Source organism: Eublepharis macularius, chromosome 2 (genome assembly GCF_028583425.1).
Source record: "Eublepharis macularius isolate TG4126 chromosome 2, MPM_Emac_v1.0, whole genome shotgun sequence".
Taxonomy (NCBI): Eukaryota; Metazoa; Chordata; class Lepidosauria; order Squamata; family Eublepharidae; genus Eublepharis; species Eublepharis macularius.
In genome coordinates, this window is record NC_072791.1 from 46,138,786 (window position 1) to 46,155,787 (window position 17,002).

Below are 17,002 nucleotides of genomic sequence, written 5' to 3' on the forward strand. Positions count from 1 at the left end.
CTGCCTGCCCACGGCTTCTCTCTTGTGATGAGGAGAAGCCACAACTCCTCTCTCCATCTACAGCTTCACTACTGCAGCAATTGCAACTCCCCTGCTTGCCTAACTGCAGCTTTGCTGCCTAAATGGCAGCAGCTATGGCAACCCCTCCCCTGAAAGGTGGTGGCTGTGGTGACTCCCCCTCCCCCCCCGCCTACCTGTCCACACCTTTGCTGACTCCTCCCCTGCCAGACTGCACTTCACCTCCTCAGTGGCAGCAAATTTCCCCCACGTACCTGCCTGTTTGCCTGCATGCAGCTTTGCTGCCTCAGTGGCAGGGTGGGTGGTGGAGGAGTATTGAATCTTTGCTTGCACTTGTGCAGACAATGCTCTTGTATTATGGGGGGGGGGGGTGTTAAATCCCTCTCCATATTTTTCCAGATATTTCTGCAAACCCGAGAGCTCCCCAAAGTTTGCAGAAAAGTCTGTTTTCTGTCTCCATGGCCCCAGTCCACAGATTTCAATATCCACAGATGGAGCTACAGATGAATATTAGAATATACAAGTAGGGGACTTGCAGTGGGCCTGTCATTTTCTTCTCCCTCCACATCCTCTTTCCCTTCCTTGCCCCCCCTAGCATGTCCCCCTTTTCTGTTTCCTTCTCTTCTTCTCATCCACCTTTGTCTGCGCCCTCCCACTCCCGTCTTCACCTGTCTCCCTCTCCTGGCAGCCTCTTCCCCATGGCACAGTAGTGTGGTGCAGATCCTGCAAAGAGTTGTGTGGGCGGGGACTTCACTTTTCCCTGTATGCCTTCCCCACAGTATTTCCTTTTTCCTTCCTTCCTTATATACTTCAAACCCACTAAGCTTACCTTTTATCTGCCCTCCCTCTTTATCTATATTTATTATTTTACTTCATTTATATACTATAAAATCGGGAGCCCAAAGCAGCTTACATCATTCTCCTTGCCTCCATATTATCCTCACAACAGCCTTGAGATGTAAGTTAGGCTAAGAGTGTGTGACTGCCAGTAAGCTTCCACAGCAGAGTGGTGATTAGAACCTGGGTCTCCCAGATCCTGTAACCACTACACTATACTGGCTTTAGTATTGGGGTGGGGTGGGGGGCTACTGTTGAACAGAAGCAAGAAGCCAGGCCTGGGTGAGTCATGCAAGTCATATAATATCAAGCTTCCCCCTATCCCGGTGGTTACTGCTGGGTCTGGCCCCGATGAGTCCTCCCTTAAAGGCCAAAGTAACCCTGGAAAGGACCCTTGCCTTTTACTGACAGCAACCAAGCCTGAAATACTTCCTAAACTGTTATGGTTGCCTAGCAACAGCCACTGGGGGTATTTGGTTAAATCTAGAGGGACTCCTTTTATTATTTTGGGGTTTTCTTTTTAAAAAATAGATTTGTATATTTTTAGATTTGATTTTTCTGCAAACCTGGGGCATTTTTCAAGTGTGTAGGAAGATCTGTCTTGTCAGTTCACAGCTCCAGTCTCTTGTAATTAAATATCCAGAGATCAGGGCCACTTGGCTATTAGTATATAAGATGATATTTGCATATATTTGCTACCTTGGTATATGTGGCATCTGAAGAAGGGAGCTTTCGCTCTCAAAAGCTTATACCCTTGAAAAATCTTGTTGATCTCTAAGGTTGATCTCTAAAGACTCCGTTTTTAGTATATGTGAGTATTTAACTCAAGAAAACATTGGTTATGTGCTTGTTCAAAATCCCTTTAAAGAAAATTATGTTCTACAAAACCTCCCTCCAGTTCTATTCCCTTAGTACTAATTATCTCCAAGCAATGAGTCACCGGCTTTTTGGCAAGGCATTAATAGGGAAAACAGAAAACCAGCCACGTATTATTTCAGTCTTTTTCTATTTGTTTTTTCCGGTGGTCTCCTCAGTCCATAACTCTCACAATTCTTCCATTGTTTAGGAATCCTGTTTGGTCCAAGGTCCTTCATTGCTCTGTCCCATTAGGATTAACTCTCATTGCTAATGCAGTTGTTCCTTACAGTGTCCATTAATGAGCAAGTTCAGGTTAGATTGGCTAATGTAACCTGAAGGGCTAGTTTGGTGTAGTGGTTAAAAGCATGAGACTCTAATCTGGAGGGCCTGGTTTGATTCCCCACTCCTCCACTTGAAGCCACCTGGGTGACTTTGGGCTAGTCACAGTTCTCTGGAGCTCTCTTAGCCCCACCCACTTCACAGAGTGTTTTGTTGTGGGGATAATAATGACATACTTTGTAAACCACTCTGGGCATTAAGTTGTCCTGAAGGGCAGTATACAAATCGAATGTTATTATTATTATTTATTATTAATCTTTTTCTGTCTCTGTTCATTTTATAGATATTAATGAATGTCTGATACTTGGTATTTGTAAAGATGCAGAATGTGTGAATACCCGGGGCAGCTTCCTCTGCACTTGCAAATCTGGCACGATGTTGGATCCATCCCGCAGTCACTGTATCTGTAAGTGCTAACTGATAACCAATAAAAATTTCCCTTTCTCTGTGCACCTTTTTGTTGACATCTAGTGTAAAATTTTCACTTGCACAAGAGTACACATAAGAAAAAGACCATTGCAGCTGCTTGCACTAAGTCAGACTTACTGTATACCCCATTTGTGGTCCTGCTTGTACTAGACCTTGTGCAACCAGTTTCTGGTCACTATAATATATAGGGAGGAAAGCACTTGGTCATGCACAAATTTTTGCTCAAGTGCAACTGCACTAAGTCTGTTAATGTTTCTGCTTGCACATCACTGGATCCAAGCCCTAGTTTTTCCATATCAATTGTACTGTTAGGTCACTGGAAGAAATGTGAAGGTGTGGCCAGAGGCAGTGAATGTTTATACCATACATCAGAAGTAACGTGGATACAATTGTTGGAAGACAAGAAAGAGGTTTTCTCTTTAGATCATGCCCATAACAGAAGTAGTAGTAAGACCATCAGTTGCACTTTGGTCAAGAGACACCCTAATTTTTAACATCAGGATTTGAGTCCAGAGTCCTAGGGTCCAATAAGATTTTCAGGGCATAAACTTTTGAGAGTCAAAGCTCCCTTCTTCAGATACAAGTAGGAGAGGAGATGCCTGTGCCTTTATATCTCAATCAGGAGGAGGGAGGGGTGAAGCAAAGAAGGGAGTCAGAATGTAAAGGTTCAACATTACAATGCAGTTTGATTCAGTCCTCCCAGCCCCTGACAGGGATGCTCAGGGATCTTCACTCCTACTTCTATCTGAAGAACGGAGCTTTGACTCTTGAAAACTTATACCCTGAAAATCTAGTTGGTCTTTAAGGTGCTACTGGATTTGAATCTTGCTGTTTTACTGCAGACCACATGGCTACCTAACAGAACCTAGTTTTTAAGATTGCTTTCCCTCCCAGTTTGAAAATGGATCTTCCAGCATTGCCTTTGTTCTGATCAGTTTCCCCTTCATGTCAGTTTCCTGTGCAATGTTAGGCCAGAAACAAAGCAAAACAATGTTACTTAGGCAAAAAATAGAGTGAAATTAAATAAACTAAAATAAAAAGCAGCAAAGCCCAGCTCCCTTGAATTCTCTGCAGATGTTGCCACCCATTCACACATGAAGATAATACTAAGTTTTAGTTATTAATTGAAATATGAACACCTGCGTTTAAGACTTGAATTATCTTGATCAGTGATACTCAGTGGTTTGGGAGCCACATCTGGGTGGCCCTTTGATGTGCTACCTGTGGCTGTTCTGAACCCCAGCCTCAATATGGCACCTGCACCATGTTTCAGGAAAGTGGGCACGGTCCTTGCCCAGTGGGGCTTGTGGCTGGCGGTTGGTTTCCACCTTAACACAGCTGTTGCTGGAAGAACAAATAAATGTGAACCTCCCTGAGGTGCAGGCCTCATGCCAAGGATGGAAGTAAATGTAGCTCTTTTGGTTGATGGTAATTGTGAATGTGACTGTCAGTAAGCCATGGGGTGGGCACCAGTTGTTTGATATAAAAAACCTAATGTTTTTTTTAATTAACTAGGTTCTTTGCCAGTGAACTAAACAAGAGATGCCTAGATTAGAATCTAAAAACAAAATTTTAGTATGTTTTCATCAACTGTTCATTTAATGAACTATCTCACAATGCAAATATTTTCTGTCTTTTTTACATTCGTTTTTGCTTTTTTACTAAGGACATTGAACTGTAATTGAACTTGAGCTGTAACTTTTATTAAGTTTTGTTTCCTGAGAAACACTTCGGGAGTCCATTTTTGGCTGAAAAGTGAGATACAAATATAAAATAAAGAAGAATTTCAAGATGAGCGATAGTTTTATTTTAAAAATTTCTAGATAGACTAGTGTGTCCAAAGGATGAATCTTCTGCTTGTGTTTCAGCGGATAAAGCAGTCTCCACGGAGCAGGGGATGTGCTTTCGCTCAGCAGTAGCAGGAGTCTGTGATCTTCCACTCAATCAGCAAATCACTAAACAGATTTGCTGCTGCAGTCGTGTTGGCAAAGGATGGGGTAGAAATTGTGAGAAGTGCCCATTACCTGGGTCTGGTAAGAATTCTGTTTGCTCTTTCAGACACAATTTTTCCATTGTGTCTAGTTATTTAATTATGTGATTTCTTTAATTGTCCTATTTCCTTAGTCATGCACCACTGTAGACCCTTCATATTCTCTGGCAGTCTTTGTTTTAAGTAGCGTAATAATTCACATATTATGGATTATGCAGCTTGAATCTAGGCCCCCCCGTGCTACGTAATAGTCAGGTGTGAGTTACAGGTTGTCCTCAATTCCTGCATGTGGTATGCCCAATTCAGCATAGCTGCAGCACATTACCTTCCCGCCCTTCTCGATATGATGTTTTTCTGAACTGGGTGCTATCTGGACTAACCAGCTTTATTGAGGCATAAGCTTTCGAGAACCACCGCTTTCTTCATGCTTCATGCACGAGAGCTGAGGTTCTCGGAAGCTTATGCCTCAATAAAGTTGTTTAGTCTTAAAGGTGCTACTGGACTTTTTACCATTATAAAAAAATAAGCCTTTAAGCCCCTTCCCTTGCAGAGATTTAAAGAAAAAAGGCAAATCTTTACAACAGAAGGTCTAGAGACTTATTTTTTAAAAAAATGAAAGCTGGAAATTCAGAGAAAATTGTATAGCTATTGTTACAACAGCATATCGATAGAATAATGATATTCTTGTGCTGTTTTTTTTTTAATTGCGAAAGACTTGGTAGCCCAGAAAAGGGGGATTGGCCACCTGCTGGGGATTAGGGTAGGAAACTGATGGGAAACCTGCCATGTGGAGGCCCCATAGCTGCTGTGCTTTATCTGCAGCCACACCAGCAAGCACAAAATCCTGTCCCATGTAGAAGACATCAAGCTGCTGTCTAAGAGAAAACTGTCTCTGTTTCCTTGCTCCTAACCTATAACTATAAGGTCTTCATTCTTTCTACAATAGCAACCAGCAAGGTCTTAGGCCACATGAATCAGTTTATCATTTTGTGTTATATTATATAAGGGAGGGAAAATGAAACTCTTAGAGGAATATGCAGAAATTACATGCAGGAACTTTGCAAACAGCCCTTTCAGATGTGAGCAATGGTCAAGGAGTGCCAAGGAATGAAAAAGGTACTTAGTCTTGCAGCACTACTATGGCTGTTTGTTTGACCCTTGACTCTTTTGCAGCCTGAACCAGCAATAGTATTTTCCTTTGGCCTTCTTTATCTCACAGCTGCTTCTCTTTGAGAGAAGGATGAATCACTGTAGACAGAGTGGGAGTTTCCATGTGGTTTTATTTTCTTGTCAGTCCTAAGACAACAAACAGGCACAGTTTCCAGTGTCTGCTAATGTTAGGTTACCTTTACTAACAGTATACTGAGCCTTGCAAACATGTTTTGTTTTGTTTTGTTCTCAAAACTTCTCATCTTCAGTTATAGCTCCAAGTAGACATAGTCTAAACATGTTCTATCATATTAGAGAAACTGTTTCAAATGCTGCAGATAACCTAAATACACTAAAGGAGAAACATGTTCCAACGTTTCTCATCCAGTGAGGAGAAAAAATTATTTCCCCTGTTGAGAGACATTTTCAGAGATATGTGTGCGCCCTCAGCTATTTCCCTCCGTTTGTGCTTTTATCTTTTCTTTGTATCATCAGATTTATATCTTGCCCTCTAAACTTTATTGCAGAAGCCTTTAAGGAGATTTGCCCTGCTGGCCATGGCTACACCTACTCCAGCTCTGACATACGAATGTCCATGAGAAAGGCAGAAGCAGATGAACTTCCACTCAGTTCAGAGGAGCAGGGAGGGAAAAGCGACTTGGTTCCTGACTGGATAACAAGAAGGCAGCAACTGCAAGATGTCACAGACACAAAATCCAGCACTGACCTCTCAGCAGGAAAGGGTAAATAACATTTGGATTGAATGATTATTTATTTATTTATTTATTTAGATGTTTATACCTCGCTTTTATCCACAATTGGGCCCCAAAGAAGCTTACAACATTGTTTTTCACTCCTCCATCTTCTCCCCACAACAGCAACCTTGTGAGGTAGGTACAGTTCCTAGGAGAGGGTGATTGGCCCGGTGATACCTAGCGAGCTTCCATGGTAAAGTGCAGATTCAAACCTGGGACTCTCAGATGCTGGTCTGACATTTTAACCACATTGTGCCTGCTCTCAAATTCCAGTTGCTTTGCATGGTTCAGATGTTGAATTCCCACAAAACTTTTTGATTTTTAAGCAAAGAACACACACAGAAAGTGCTGGACACTGCAAACTTTATTTATTTTCATTATAATTTTTCTACAGTATTTCTTGAGTACCTTTTAATAAATTTTTCCAAAGGAAGTTGCAGTTTAAGACTAAAATAACAATATCATAAGAACAATTAAAAATTAAAAAACTAAAAAATAACAAAGTAACACAGCAGCAACCTACCCAAAACCCTTCTAATGTTTATTTGTTTATTTATTTAAAACGCCACCATTTGCCTCATGGAAAAAATATATAGGTACCATACATGTAAGGTTGATTAAATATCAGCTTAATGGGTGGAGATATTTATTTAAATCAGGGAAACAGAGTATGGTAAACTGTAATCTTCTCTCCCCTGACTTGGCAAAACCATAAGAGATCCTGATCTCCTAGTCTGGGCCCCACAGGATGCATAAATTCCAAGTACAGGACTCCAAATTATTGGCAAAAAAGCTAGTGATTCGGCTTCTGTGTACAGATATACCTAGTATACTAAGAACTGTTGCTTTCTAAATTAATTATGTCTTCTGTCATTTTACAGGAGAATCTCCTGAAGATCAGGTAAGTGAAGTTTCTGCTCCTACCAATTTGAGATATAGGTATTCAGGTTTTTTGTGTTGAAAGAGCCTGATTTGAAATGCAACTAAGTATGAATTTTCCAGGAAATGCTTTGATGTTTGGATCAAACGAGATCTGAAAGATCTAACTGAGGAAGAGTTGTCAACTCCAAGTTTGGAAATTTCTGGAGATTTTGAGGAAGAACTTAGGGATGGGGTGGGATTTCAGACAAGGAGGGACCTCGGAAGGGTATTATGCCATACAGTCCACCCTCCAAACAGCCGTTTTCTCCAGGAGAACTGATCTCTGTAGTCGGGAGATCTGTTGTAATTCCAGAAGATCTCCAGGCCCCACTTGGAGGTTGACAACCCTAAGCTAAAGGTATGCAAACTATTTCATGGCAAGCTGAGGAGGCCAGTCTGCATTGTGGTAGAACATATAGGCTGGAGGTTTCAGACTATAGAGACCAAGTCGTAAAGCCAGCATATCAGTCAGTAAATAGAGTACTAAGAGTCTCTCTAAACGAGATGAATTACACAAGGACGCTCAAGTGGAGCGAGGCGCAATGTTAGCTGGGAAGCTGAGTTCTTAAAAGGACAGATAGGAAGGCTTTGTCAATTTGCAGACTCTCTATAGAGTCTACAAATATTGCTGCTCAGGGGGTTTGTTTATTTCCTCTTAGGCTCCCAGAAGGGGAGGTGAAACTGACAGAGCCTTATCCAGGCATGGAAGGACAGGCTTTGTAGAGCTAACACTGGCCTGAGTCTAGAGCATGGTCAAGGAGTTGGCAGGTAGTGCAAATGTAGTAGTACATCAGGATGAGGTTTCTTACCTCTAACATCAGGCTGAGGTGAGAAGAGGAATCTGATGTGGAGACCAATCAACAGGCTGTCGTGATACATTCTTTTTCAAGTGAAGTGGCCTTACAATTAAATAATGCTGCTGGATCTGCTTAATACTGATGGCCATAAAAATCTTCTGTTAATGTTTTTATTAGATGTCATAGCCGTAGGCCAGCTCAAATCCAATTCAAATGAAAACTGACTGAGGATGTTTTCTGGTCATCAGTATTGGCAGCTGGTAAAGTAAACAAGTCCAAAAACCTTATTTCATACTTATTTTGGGGGAAGAAGGGGTTTTTAATGCTGGGAGAATAAAATATACTACACAGCTCCCCTCCTCCAAGGCTGGTTTGAAGATATTTTCCCTAGACTTGCAGAGATCCTTTGGGAAGCCTTTGGAATGGTTACTGCCAGCAGTGTAAAAAGCCCTGTATCCATTAGGCATGTGCTTTAAAAACACTGCAATTAAAACCATTCGCCCCCCTACCACCTGAGTTTCCATTGAATAATTTATTGCCACTGTCATTTGGAGGTCAAAGAGTATACTTCAGGCTTCCTCTTCCTTCTTTTCTCAGGGCCAAACTATTGACATGTGTTGGGTCATGGGTGCACAGTTAGACCTGCAGACAGATATACATTGGGGGAACTCAAAAGTACTTGTTCAATCAGTGCTGCAGGACAGCAGTGAAAGGAAGGAAAAGGACCTTCCAGTTTCCTTTCTACCCCATTTTTGCCAGGGGAAGGGATGGTGGGGAAGCTTTTTGCCCCTTTTCTCTGGCTCCACCTGCCAGAGGATGGAATAGAAGCTCAGGTTTCCTCAAAGGGTGCTAATTGTTAGGAATGGTAGTTCTGTTCAATATCCTTGAGAGCCTGAAGTTGGCCCTCCCTAATTGAAATGAGATGAAACATTGCATCTTGTCAAAAATTGCAGTGAATGAAAGGGTTTCCATCAGTGTAGCAAGACTTCTTTGTCTCTCTTCTCCTGCCACATCCCAAACCTCCCAAAATGCTGCTCCTTGGGGACAGAGAATCTCCAGGAAAAGAGTTTTATGTCATTTATATTCCACCTTTCTCACTGAGACTCAAAGCAAATTACACAGTGTGAGAATATCAGGGACATTTCCATAAACAATGTCAAAGGGTAAATAAACACAAGTTTACAAAGACATAACATTAGCAAGAATCCAATACAGAGTTGAAGAAATGCTGAAACAGAACATAAACAATTCTAGGGCTAACATTAAGCAACATGAAGCACAGGTAATATATAGGAGCACATATTTAAAGCAACAGGTAGTATGTAAGGCAACATAGTGGTGAAGTCTATGGTCCCTAACTCATTAGTGAAGCATCTGCAACCCTCTCCCTACAATACAGCCCTCCCATCTGAATAATTCAGTTTTGCATTATTTGCAGAAAGCCAGGGGAGTGGGGGCTCGCCCATTCGCCTCAGGCAGGCCATTTTACAGGGTAGGGGCCACCACAGAGAAAGCCCAAGTATGGGCTGCTGCTGATTTCGCCCATGTGCAGAGTGGCACCTGCAGGAGACCCTGTTCAGATGAGTGAAGCTGCCATGGAAGAACATAGGGAGGGAGGCAGTCCTGTAGGTATGCTGGACCAAGGCTGTGAAGAGCTTTGTATGTAATAATCAATACCTTGAACTAAGCATGGCAACTGATAGGTAGCCAATGGAGTGACTGCAGGATGAACGTAATGTTCATACTTCTCCTCACTCCTGATAACAGTCAGGCCACTGCATTTTGTACCAATTTGAATCTCCTGGTTAACTTAGATGGGAGGACCTATGCATAGTGCATTACAATAGTCAAGTTTTGATGTTACCATAGTATGGATCCAGGTGGCCAGGTCGGCAGTGTTGAGGTAAGAAGCCATCTTCCAGGCTAGAGTGAGGTTGTAGAAAGCATTTTTTGCAGCTGCCTTAACTTGTTTTTCTAGTAGTACCGCTGGATCCAATATAACCCTTAGGTTCTTAACTGAGGCTGCAAGGGTCAGAAAAACTCCACTGAAAGTGGGAAGTATAATGAGTATAATGAGGAGGGAGGTGGAGATCTGCAATGTGGGGAGGGATCCAATGCCCCTTCAATCAGCAGAAATCCTCTGCAGAATCTAACCCATCATCATGTTTGAGTCTGCAACAAAGAGAAAAGCAGAAAGAGAAAACTGTGAGTTCACATAAGCACCTTATGGCATAGGATCACTTCCTTTCTTTAGTGGTCTGATGTGGAATAGTAGATCAGCTTCCTTGTAAGAGCACCTGTTTGCTTTCATCTATGCTATAATATATTTGCAAATATTACAAAAAATGTCATGGGTTTCCAGTGCCCTCTCATTCCAAAGGAACCAATTAATGTAGCAATGTTTCTGGAACTTTTCATGGCTCAGGGATGTAGGGAACATGTAGCAATACAATATACTTAACAGGACATCACAGAAGAAGGGAGTTCTTTCCATTGCAGAAATTTTGGTATGTGAATCCTTTGTGGTCTGAGTATAGTATTTGTATTTCACAGGACACAGATGATGTTATCCAAGAACCTGATAGTGACCCAGGTAAATGCAGAGTAAATTGTTGGATCTAGCATCGGCAAATAAACAAATGTGGATGAGCGTGTTGCCAAGCCATGCCAATAATCTTGCTGCTGGGGAGAGAGCAAAATTTGCTCTGCCTTTATAAAGCTTTTCTAATGAGAGCCTATTTTTACAACATATTTCTGCTGACAGAACAGCAGGAATCTAATGGATAACGGGTCTGGGAAATGCTGCATCCTTTATAAAATACTTTGCAGAAAGGACTGTGTTCTGTTCATTGAGCTGAGGAAGTCAGCTTTCTGTTACTGCATAAATGTTTCTTTTAGTTTTGTTTGTTGTAAACATGCTGAAAAATGAACCAGGAGGAAAAGGTGATCACCCTATGTATACAAAATAATATAGAAATTACTAAAAATATTGACTATAAAGGTCCTCAAAATAAAGACTCAGTACAACAGCAACTCCAGTACATGTGGAGGGGTTTACAAATGCTATAGTGGGTCAAATTGCTAGGATTTTATACTGCTATTTTTGCTTTTGTTTTGTTGTAAAAGTTTCTGTAGAGAAAAAAAAACTTACAAAATTCCAGTTCACAAATCACTGAGAATAGGAAAATGCTCAATAATATATATTTTTGTATAAGTAAAAATAATTAGGAGCATATACATACATATATATGGATTGAGTCCAGTACACCTTAGAGACCCACAAGATTTTCAGAGTATGAGCTTTCCAGAGTCAGAGCTCCCTTCTTCGGATACCAGGAAGCTCTGACTTGAAACCTCATGCCCTGAAAATCTTGTTGGTTTCTAAGGTGCACTGTACTCAAATCCTCTTGTTCTGTTGCAAGCCAACACAACTACCCAACTAAACTATACTGGACTTATAAACATTTGTGTGTATGCAACCATCTGTGGAATTCTAAGAGTGGAAGTTTCCTAGTTCCCCATTAATTAGCAGAGGTTAATTAATGCACAGTAGAATGTAAGAAGACAGACTTCAGCATTTTAGCTCTAGAAAAATGCTTTACTACCTATTAGGACAAAAGGTACATTTGGAGAGAAAATAAAGAATAATAGCTAAGTGCTACATCTTGATGGCTAGACTCTCACATCCTGAACTGAACTCTAATCAGAACAAAGTCTTGACTAAGACTGAACGAAGAGCAATAAACACTCTGGTATATGTTAGAAGTTAATTGCCCCTAATAAGGCTAGTTACCCAATGGTGAGTCCTAGATCTCTTCATTATGTATAATACTTCCCTTTTCACTGGCATGGACTTTCACTCCAGGCCTAAGTGGTACTATGCAAACTAGCTGACTAACTAAACAAGCAGAACAACAATTTAACTCTTTCGTGACTGAACATAGGACACTTGCTAAAATCCCAACACCCTTCCTACTGAGCCCCCTTCCCCCCAAGAAATTTGTTCCAGGGGAATTCAGTGGACAGTCAGCAACAGCATGGGGGGAAAGCGAAGAAATACTGTGGAAGGCAAAAACCTCTATCCCCTCTTCTGCAAATGGAAATGCCATTTCATTGGAGGAACTGAATGTTTGGATACATGCTAGTATATCAATAATATGTATATGAAATATACATAATATGCATATCACAGAGAGTTTTCTCATTGCATACTACCTATCGAATATTGAATTAGATATTATACTTGCATCTTAACAACAGTAATGTATTTATAAATAGACATTTTTGCTGTTCTCTATGTTTATAGTATGTAGTGAAATAGGCTTTCTATATACCTACTGTGTTTCAGAGTTTGGCTAAAGTGTTATGCTTCTATTATCTGTCACAGTGAATATGCTGACCAGGAAGAGTAAATAAATTAATTAGACATTAATAGGTTATTTTAATGGCAAACTAGTCACCAGACCCTTAGAAGCTTTCCCCTTGCTATTTACTCTGTATTGTGAGGTTAGATCAGTGAAGTGTATTGTGATCCTAGTCTTATACCAGCTCACTCTATATGGTGTGGTTGATAAGAGTGTTGGCCTAGGATCTGGGAGACCCAGGTTTGAATCTTCACGCCACCATGGAAGCTTGCTGGGTGACCTTGGGCTAGTCACACCCTATCAGCTACAGTTGCCAGACTGGCTGGTACCCCTTAGAGCTTTGGAGACAGAGTGAGAGTCAGATGTGACATTGTACTATGTGTTGAAGTCATGTTCAGATAAAAACCTGGACATGACTTCAGCCAGCTCGCAGAGCATCAGCTGATATCATGTCCAGATTTTCACCCAAACATGACCTTGACACATAGCACATCATTTCCACCTCCCATTCTTCTTCCATTGGCCTCCAAGGCAAGGGCAGGGGGTAATGACCAGCAGTGGAAGAATGCCTGCCCAAAGCGGGCAAATGAGTTGCCAACTCTCAGCCTAACTTATTTGACAGGGTTGATAGGATAAAATGGAGGAGAGGAGAATGATGTGAGCCATAGGAAAGAAAGGCACGATATAAGTGAAATTAATAAATAACTCTGAAGTTGAGAATAAATACATAGGATTGCAGCCTTAATAATACTGGGCAATAACTAACAACCTCTTGTATCCTTTACAGTCTATATAGCAGAAATTTCTCCACATTCTCCTGCCCAGCCATTTCCAGGAGTTGTTGGAGAGGATGCTGCTCCAGTAGATGTAGCAACACTGTTCCCAGGTATGTCAGGTAGCGTTTGTGCTTGTGTTGTTCCTTGAATGGCAGCCATGGAAGGGACTAGTGGGCCATCTCATCTCCGCCCAAAGGCAAGAGAATCCATTGACAAGCCTCCTTAAAAGAGGCACTGTAGACTAATAGTAATTATTGTTGTAGTTGATATTTATTAATGTTGTTTTGAAAATACCCATTGTCCTGCCATGCTGCCGTTTCTGTCCTGGTCTAAGAGAATAGAATAGATGTTTCTGCCAAATCCCAGTAAAGCACCATACCTTTTGATGTGGTGATGCACAAGTCCAAATTTACTTGGGACGGTGATCCAAAAACAAAAACCCCAAACTCAGAGAATGCCAAATCAATAAAATTGCAAAAATATGAGATCTACTTTCACAGATTTTGCATCCCACTTTTTGGTTAGAACCCACAGAATGGGAACTGCTATTGTAGAGTTTAGGCTCTCAATTAATGCTTTGCATGTACATATACTAGATTTTAGTTTTAGCACTGAATACATACTCATGACAGTATCTTATACTGAGTCAGACCATTGCTCTATCAAAATCAGTATTGTCCCGTCTGACTCTCCAGTGTTTCAGGTGGAAGAGGTCTTTCCGATTACTTGCTACATATCATTTATGATTGATGCTAGGGATTGAACCTAGTGGCTTCTGAATGCAAAGCAATGCTCTTCCTTAGAGCTAAGGCTCCTCCCCACAGTGCTTCACATGTACTGCTATATAAGTGCAGTAATCGTTACAACAGCTGCAGTCTTATTATTCACATATTGCAGATTTGAACAACTGGGGAAATAGTGGTTTAGCTAAAGATGAGTTTTGGACCAGGGACTTCATGGTCCTAAGTTCTTGTTTCTTAACCACCACATTGGCTCTTAAGTGAACCTAGCCCTATTCACATGTTATAGTCAACACATGAACATATGGATAGTTTAGGTAGGTAGCCATGTTGGCAGGGGTGATGCCAGGGTTTCTGACACCCGAGCTGCCTCTACATGCGCACACGTGCCCCGGACTGTGTGATGTTGGGCATGGCGGGTGGCTAGGGAGGTTCCGCATGCCACCCTGGACGCCTGCTGTGCCTGGGTCGTGGCTGCTGCACCCTGCCAGGGGCATGTGTTGGCAGCAACAGCAGCACGGGGCAGGAGGGCTGGCAGGCTGCAGCAGCTGCAGGCCAGGCATGGCAGGCGGCTGGGGCAGTGCGCGAGTGGCTTCCCATCCCTCCCACTCAGCTGCCAGTGCTGCCGCCGCCAGCTCCACGGCGTGCACCCCCACCCCCGGTGCCCCCTTCAGTGCCTCAGCACTCGAGGCGGGGGCTGGACCTGCCTCAATGGGTGTGCCGGACCTGCATGTTGGTCTGCAGTAGAACAGCAGTATTTGAATCCAGTGGCACCTTAGAGACCAACAAGATTTTGAGAGTCAAAGCTCCCTTCTTCAGACATGGAGAACCCCGAGTCTTTATATCCCAGCCAAAGGTGGGTGGAGTATTACAAGGGAGGGCAGCAGGATGTAAAGCTTGATTAGATGGGAGGGGTGTAGCAAAGGAAGATGTCAGGATGTAAAGGTGCAGTGCAACTTGATTAAAACAGAAATTATCATCTATAGTAAGATAAGAATCCTAAATCTCTGTTCAGCCCTGGGGGCGTGGGTGGTGGTTTCCCTTGTTCTAAATTTGTGAATGAACTCTATTTCAGCAATCTCATGTTGTAATCTTCCCTTGAAGTTTCTCTGTTTGAGGACAGCAGCTTTTAGGTCAGCAATGGAATTTCCTAGAAGATTAAAATATTATCCCACTGGTTTTTGAGCATTGTGATTTCTAATGTCAGATTTATGTCCATTTATTCTTTTGCACAGGGACTGACCTGACATGAACATGCATATGTCTGTACACTTTATGAGTGTGTTCACTTTATGAGTGAAATGAGGAACCAGTATGGAATAAGTGTGGGGCTTATATCATACATTCTGCTTTACATCTGTTGGCTGTACCATGAGCATTACTTAACACATGTACCAAATACAATCATGCGCATCCTGTACATAGATTGTATATGTGTTTAATGTAACTTGTGAACAGGGATCTTGTACTTACCTGATTTGGGTTGTGTAAGAGCGTTTGCCACAAGAAGAGCTAATGGTGTATTCTCAGTGTCTCAAAGCACGGTGAATGCATTTGACGTAGGTGCCTAGATTCCTTGCTTGGTCTGATTTCATCAGATACTCATTTCTACACTGCACACAGCAAGTGGGAGTGCAAAGCATATAATAGACTCATGCTAGCAAACAGAGAAAGGAAATCACAGGATCCCTTATAAAGAAAAAGGCAGTTATCAATAATGGAATGGCAAGATCAGAAAATGTAGAACTTCTGTTTTGAAATAGGCCAATTTCTTGTGATTTGGTCCACATCACAGAGTTGAGTCATGTTGATTTCCTGGTGGACTGGTAAGTTGTGGGCCCGCTGGAGAATAATCTTTGTATTTAGATAATGACAGCTCTGCTGTTTCAGCATTGCCTAAATGTCAGTACTGCCCCTGCTCATGTGCACTTGATGAAAACTTTCTTGGAATGAATCTCTGAAAGAAATATCTTGTGTGATAGCCTGTTTGTGTGAGCTGCTTTTCCAGCTCCTGATTTCACTGGTGCTGGGTGACTCTCACTGATCCAGTGCGTTTGACAACAAATTGGTACAATCCAGAGTGGAAGAAACAGGAAGAGGAACCAGTTAATAGGTTTTGGAACTCATGGTCTAGAATTCCATTTTGGAGGGGATAGTTTTGAATATGGATGTGTGGCAAAAATACATGAATCCTTCCCCACAATCCTACAAATCTCAGTTTTCATATTTTTCTATGTGTAAAGTTCTACAGATGAAGTAGTTGTTCACATTGCATAACTGATTAATGAAATTCATTAATAGATTAATTAAATTCATTGCCAAAAGAGTTGATGATGGCCATGGGCTTTGGTGGCTTGTAAAGAGGTTTAGACAAAAGACAGAACTGCCAGCAGCGAACACATGATATGCTCTGGCATGGTTCTTTGTATGTTAAGTTCTTCTGTTCTAACAATGGCCAGTCATTGGCTTCCAAAAATCTCACAAGCATGGCATGAAAATCAACAGCCCGCCTTTTTTACTTTCCCCCCAACAACAGATATTCAGAGGTATGCTACCTCTAGATTGGATTTGACTGCTCTCCTCTTAAAAGGTGTTTAAGTAAGAGGCCATCATCATATGTTGTGCAATAAAGTTCATCAGTTGATAAGAACAGAAGAAGAGCCCTGCAGGAACAGAGCAAGAATTTCAAGCCTCTCCAGGGCCTTGGGATGGTTTATATGATAATATTAATGAATTAATCAATTGGGAAACCATGAGCTGCTGAAGAGGGAAATGGAAATTCATCTCATGACAGTTTCATCTCTCTTCATTCTCAGAAATAAGTGCCTGCTCCTCTTCATCCAATATTTGTGGTCCTGGAACCTGCGTGAACCTTCCAGGAGGATACACCTGTCTCTGTTACCCTGGCTTCCATCAGCATCCCAGTCACACCTACTGCATTGGTATTCCAGGGGTTTTTGTTGTTGTGTTTATTGGGGGGTGGAGGTTGAGGCAGGGAGAAAGAATCAGAAAGACCACTCCCAATTAAC

At 41.8% G+C, this 17,002-nt stretch overlaps 1 protein-coding gene across 1 annotated transcript in view; it reads left to right on the forward strand.

The window, feature by feature from the left end:
* LTBP2 (latent transforming growth factor beta binding protein 2) overlaps positions 1–17,002 on the forward strand; it is a 170,634-nt gene that overhangs the window by 112,022 nt on the left and 41,610 nt on the right. The window contains exons 10-16 of the mRNA XM_054971057.1: positions 2,336–2,458; positions 4,350–4,514; positions 6,148–6,363; positions 7,257–7,276; positions 10,647–10,686; positions 13,245–13,343; positions 16,790–16,915. Coding sequence (XP_054827032.1) covers positions 2,336–2,458; positions 4,350–4,514; positions 6,148–6,363; positions 7,257–7,276; positions 10,647–10,686; positions 13,245–13,343; positions 16,790–16,915 — 789 coding nt within the window. The remainder of the gene's footprint in view (positions 1–2,335; positions 2,459–4,349; positions 4,515–6,147; positions 6,364–7,256; positions 7,277–10,646; positions 10,687–13,244; positions 13,344–16,789; positions 16,916–17,002) is intronic.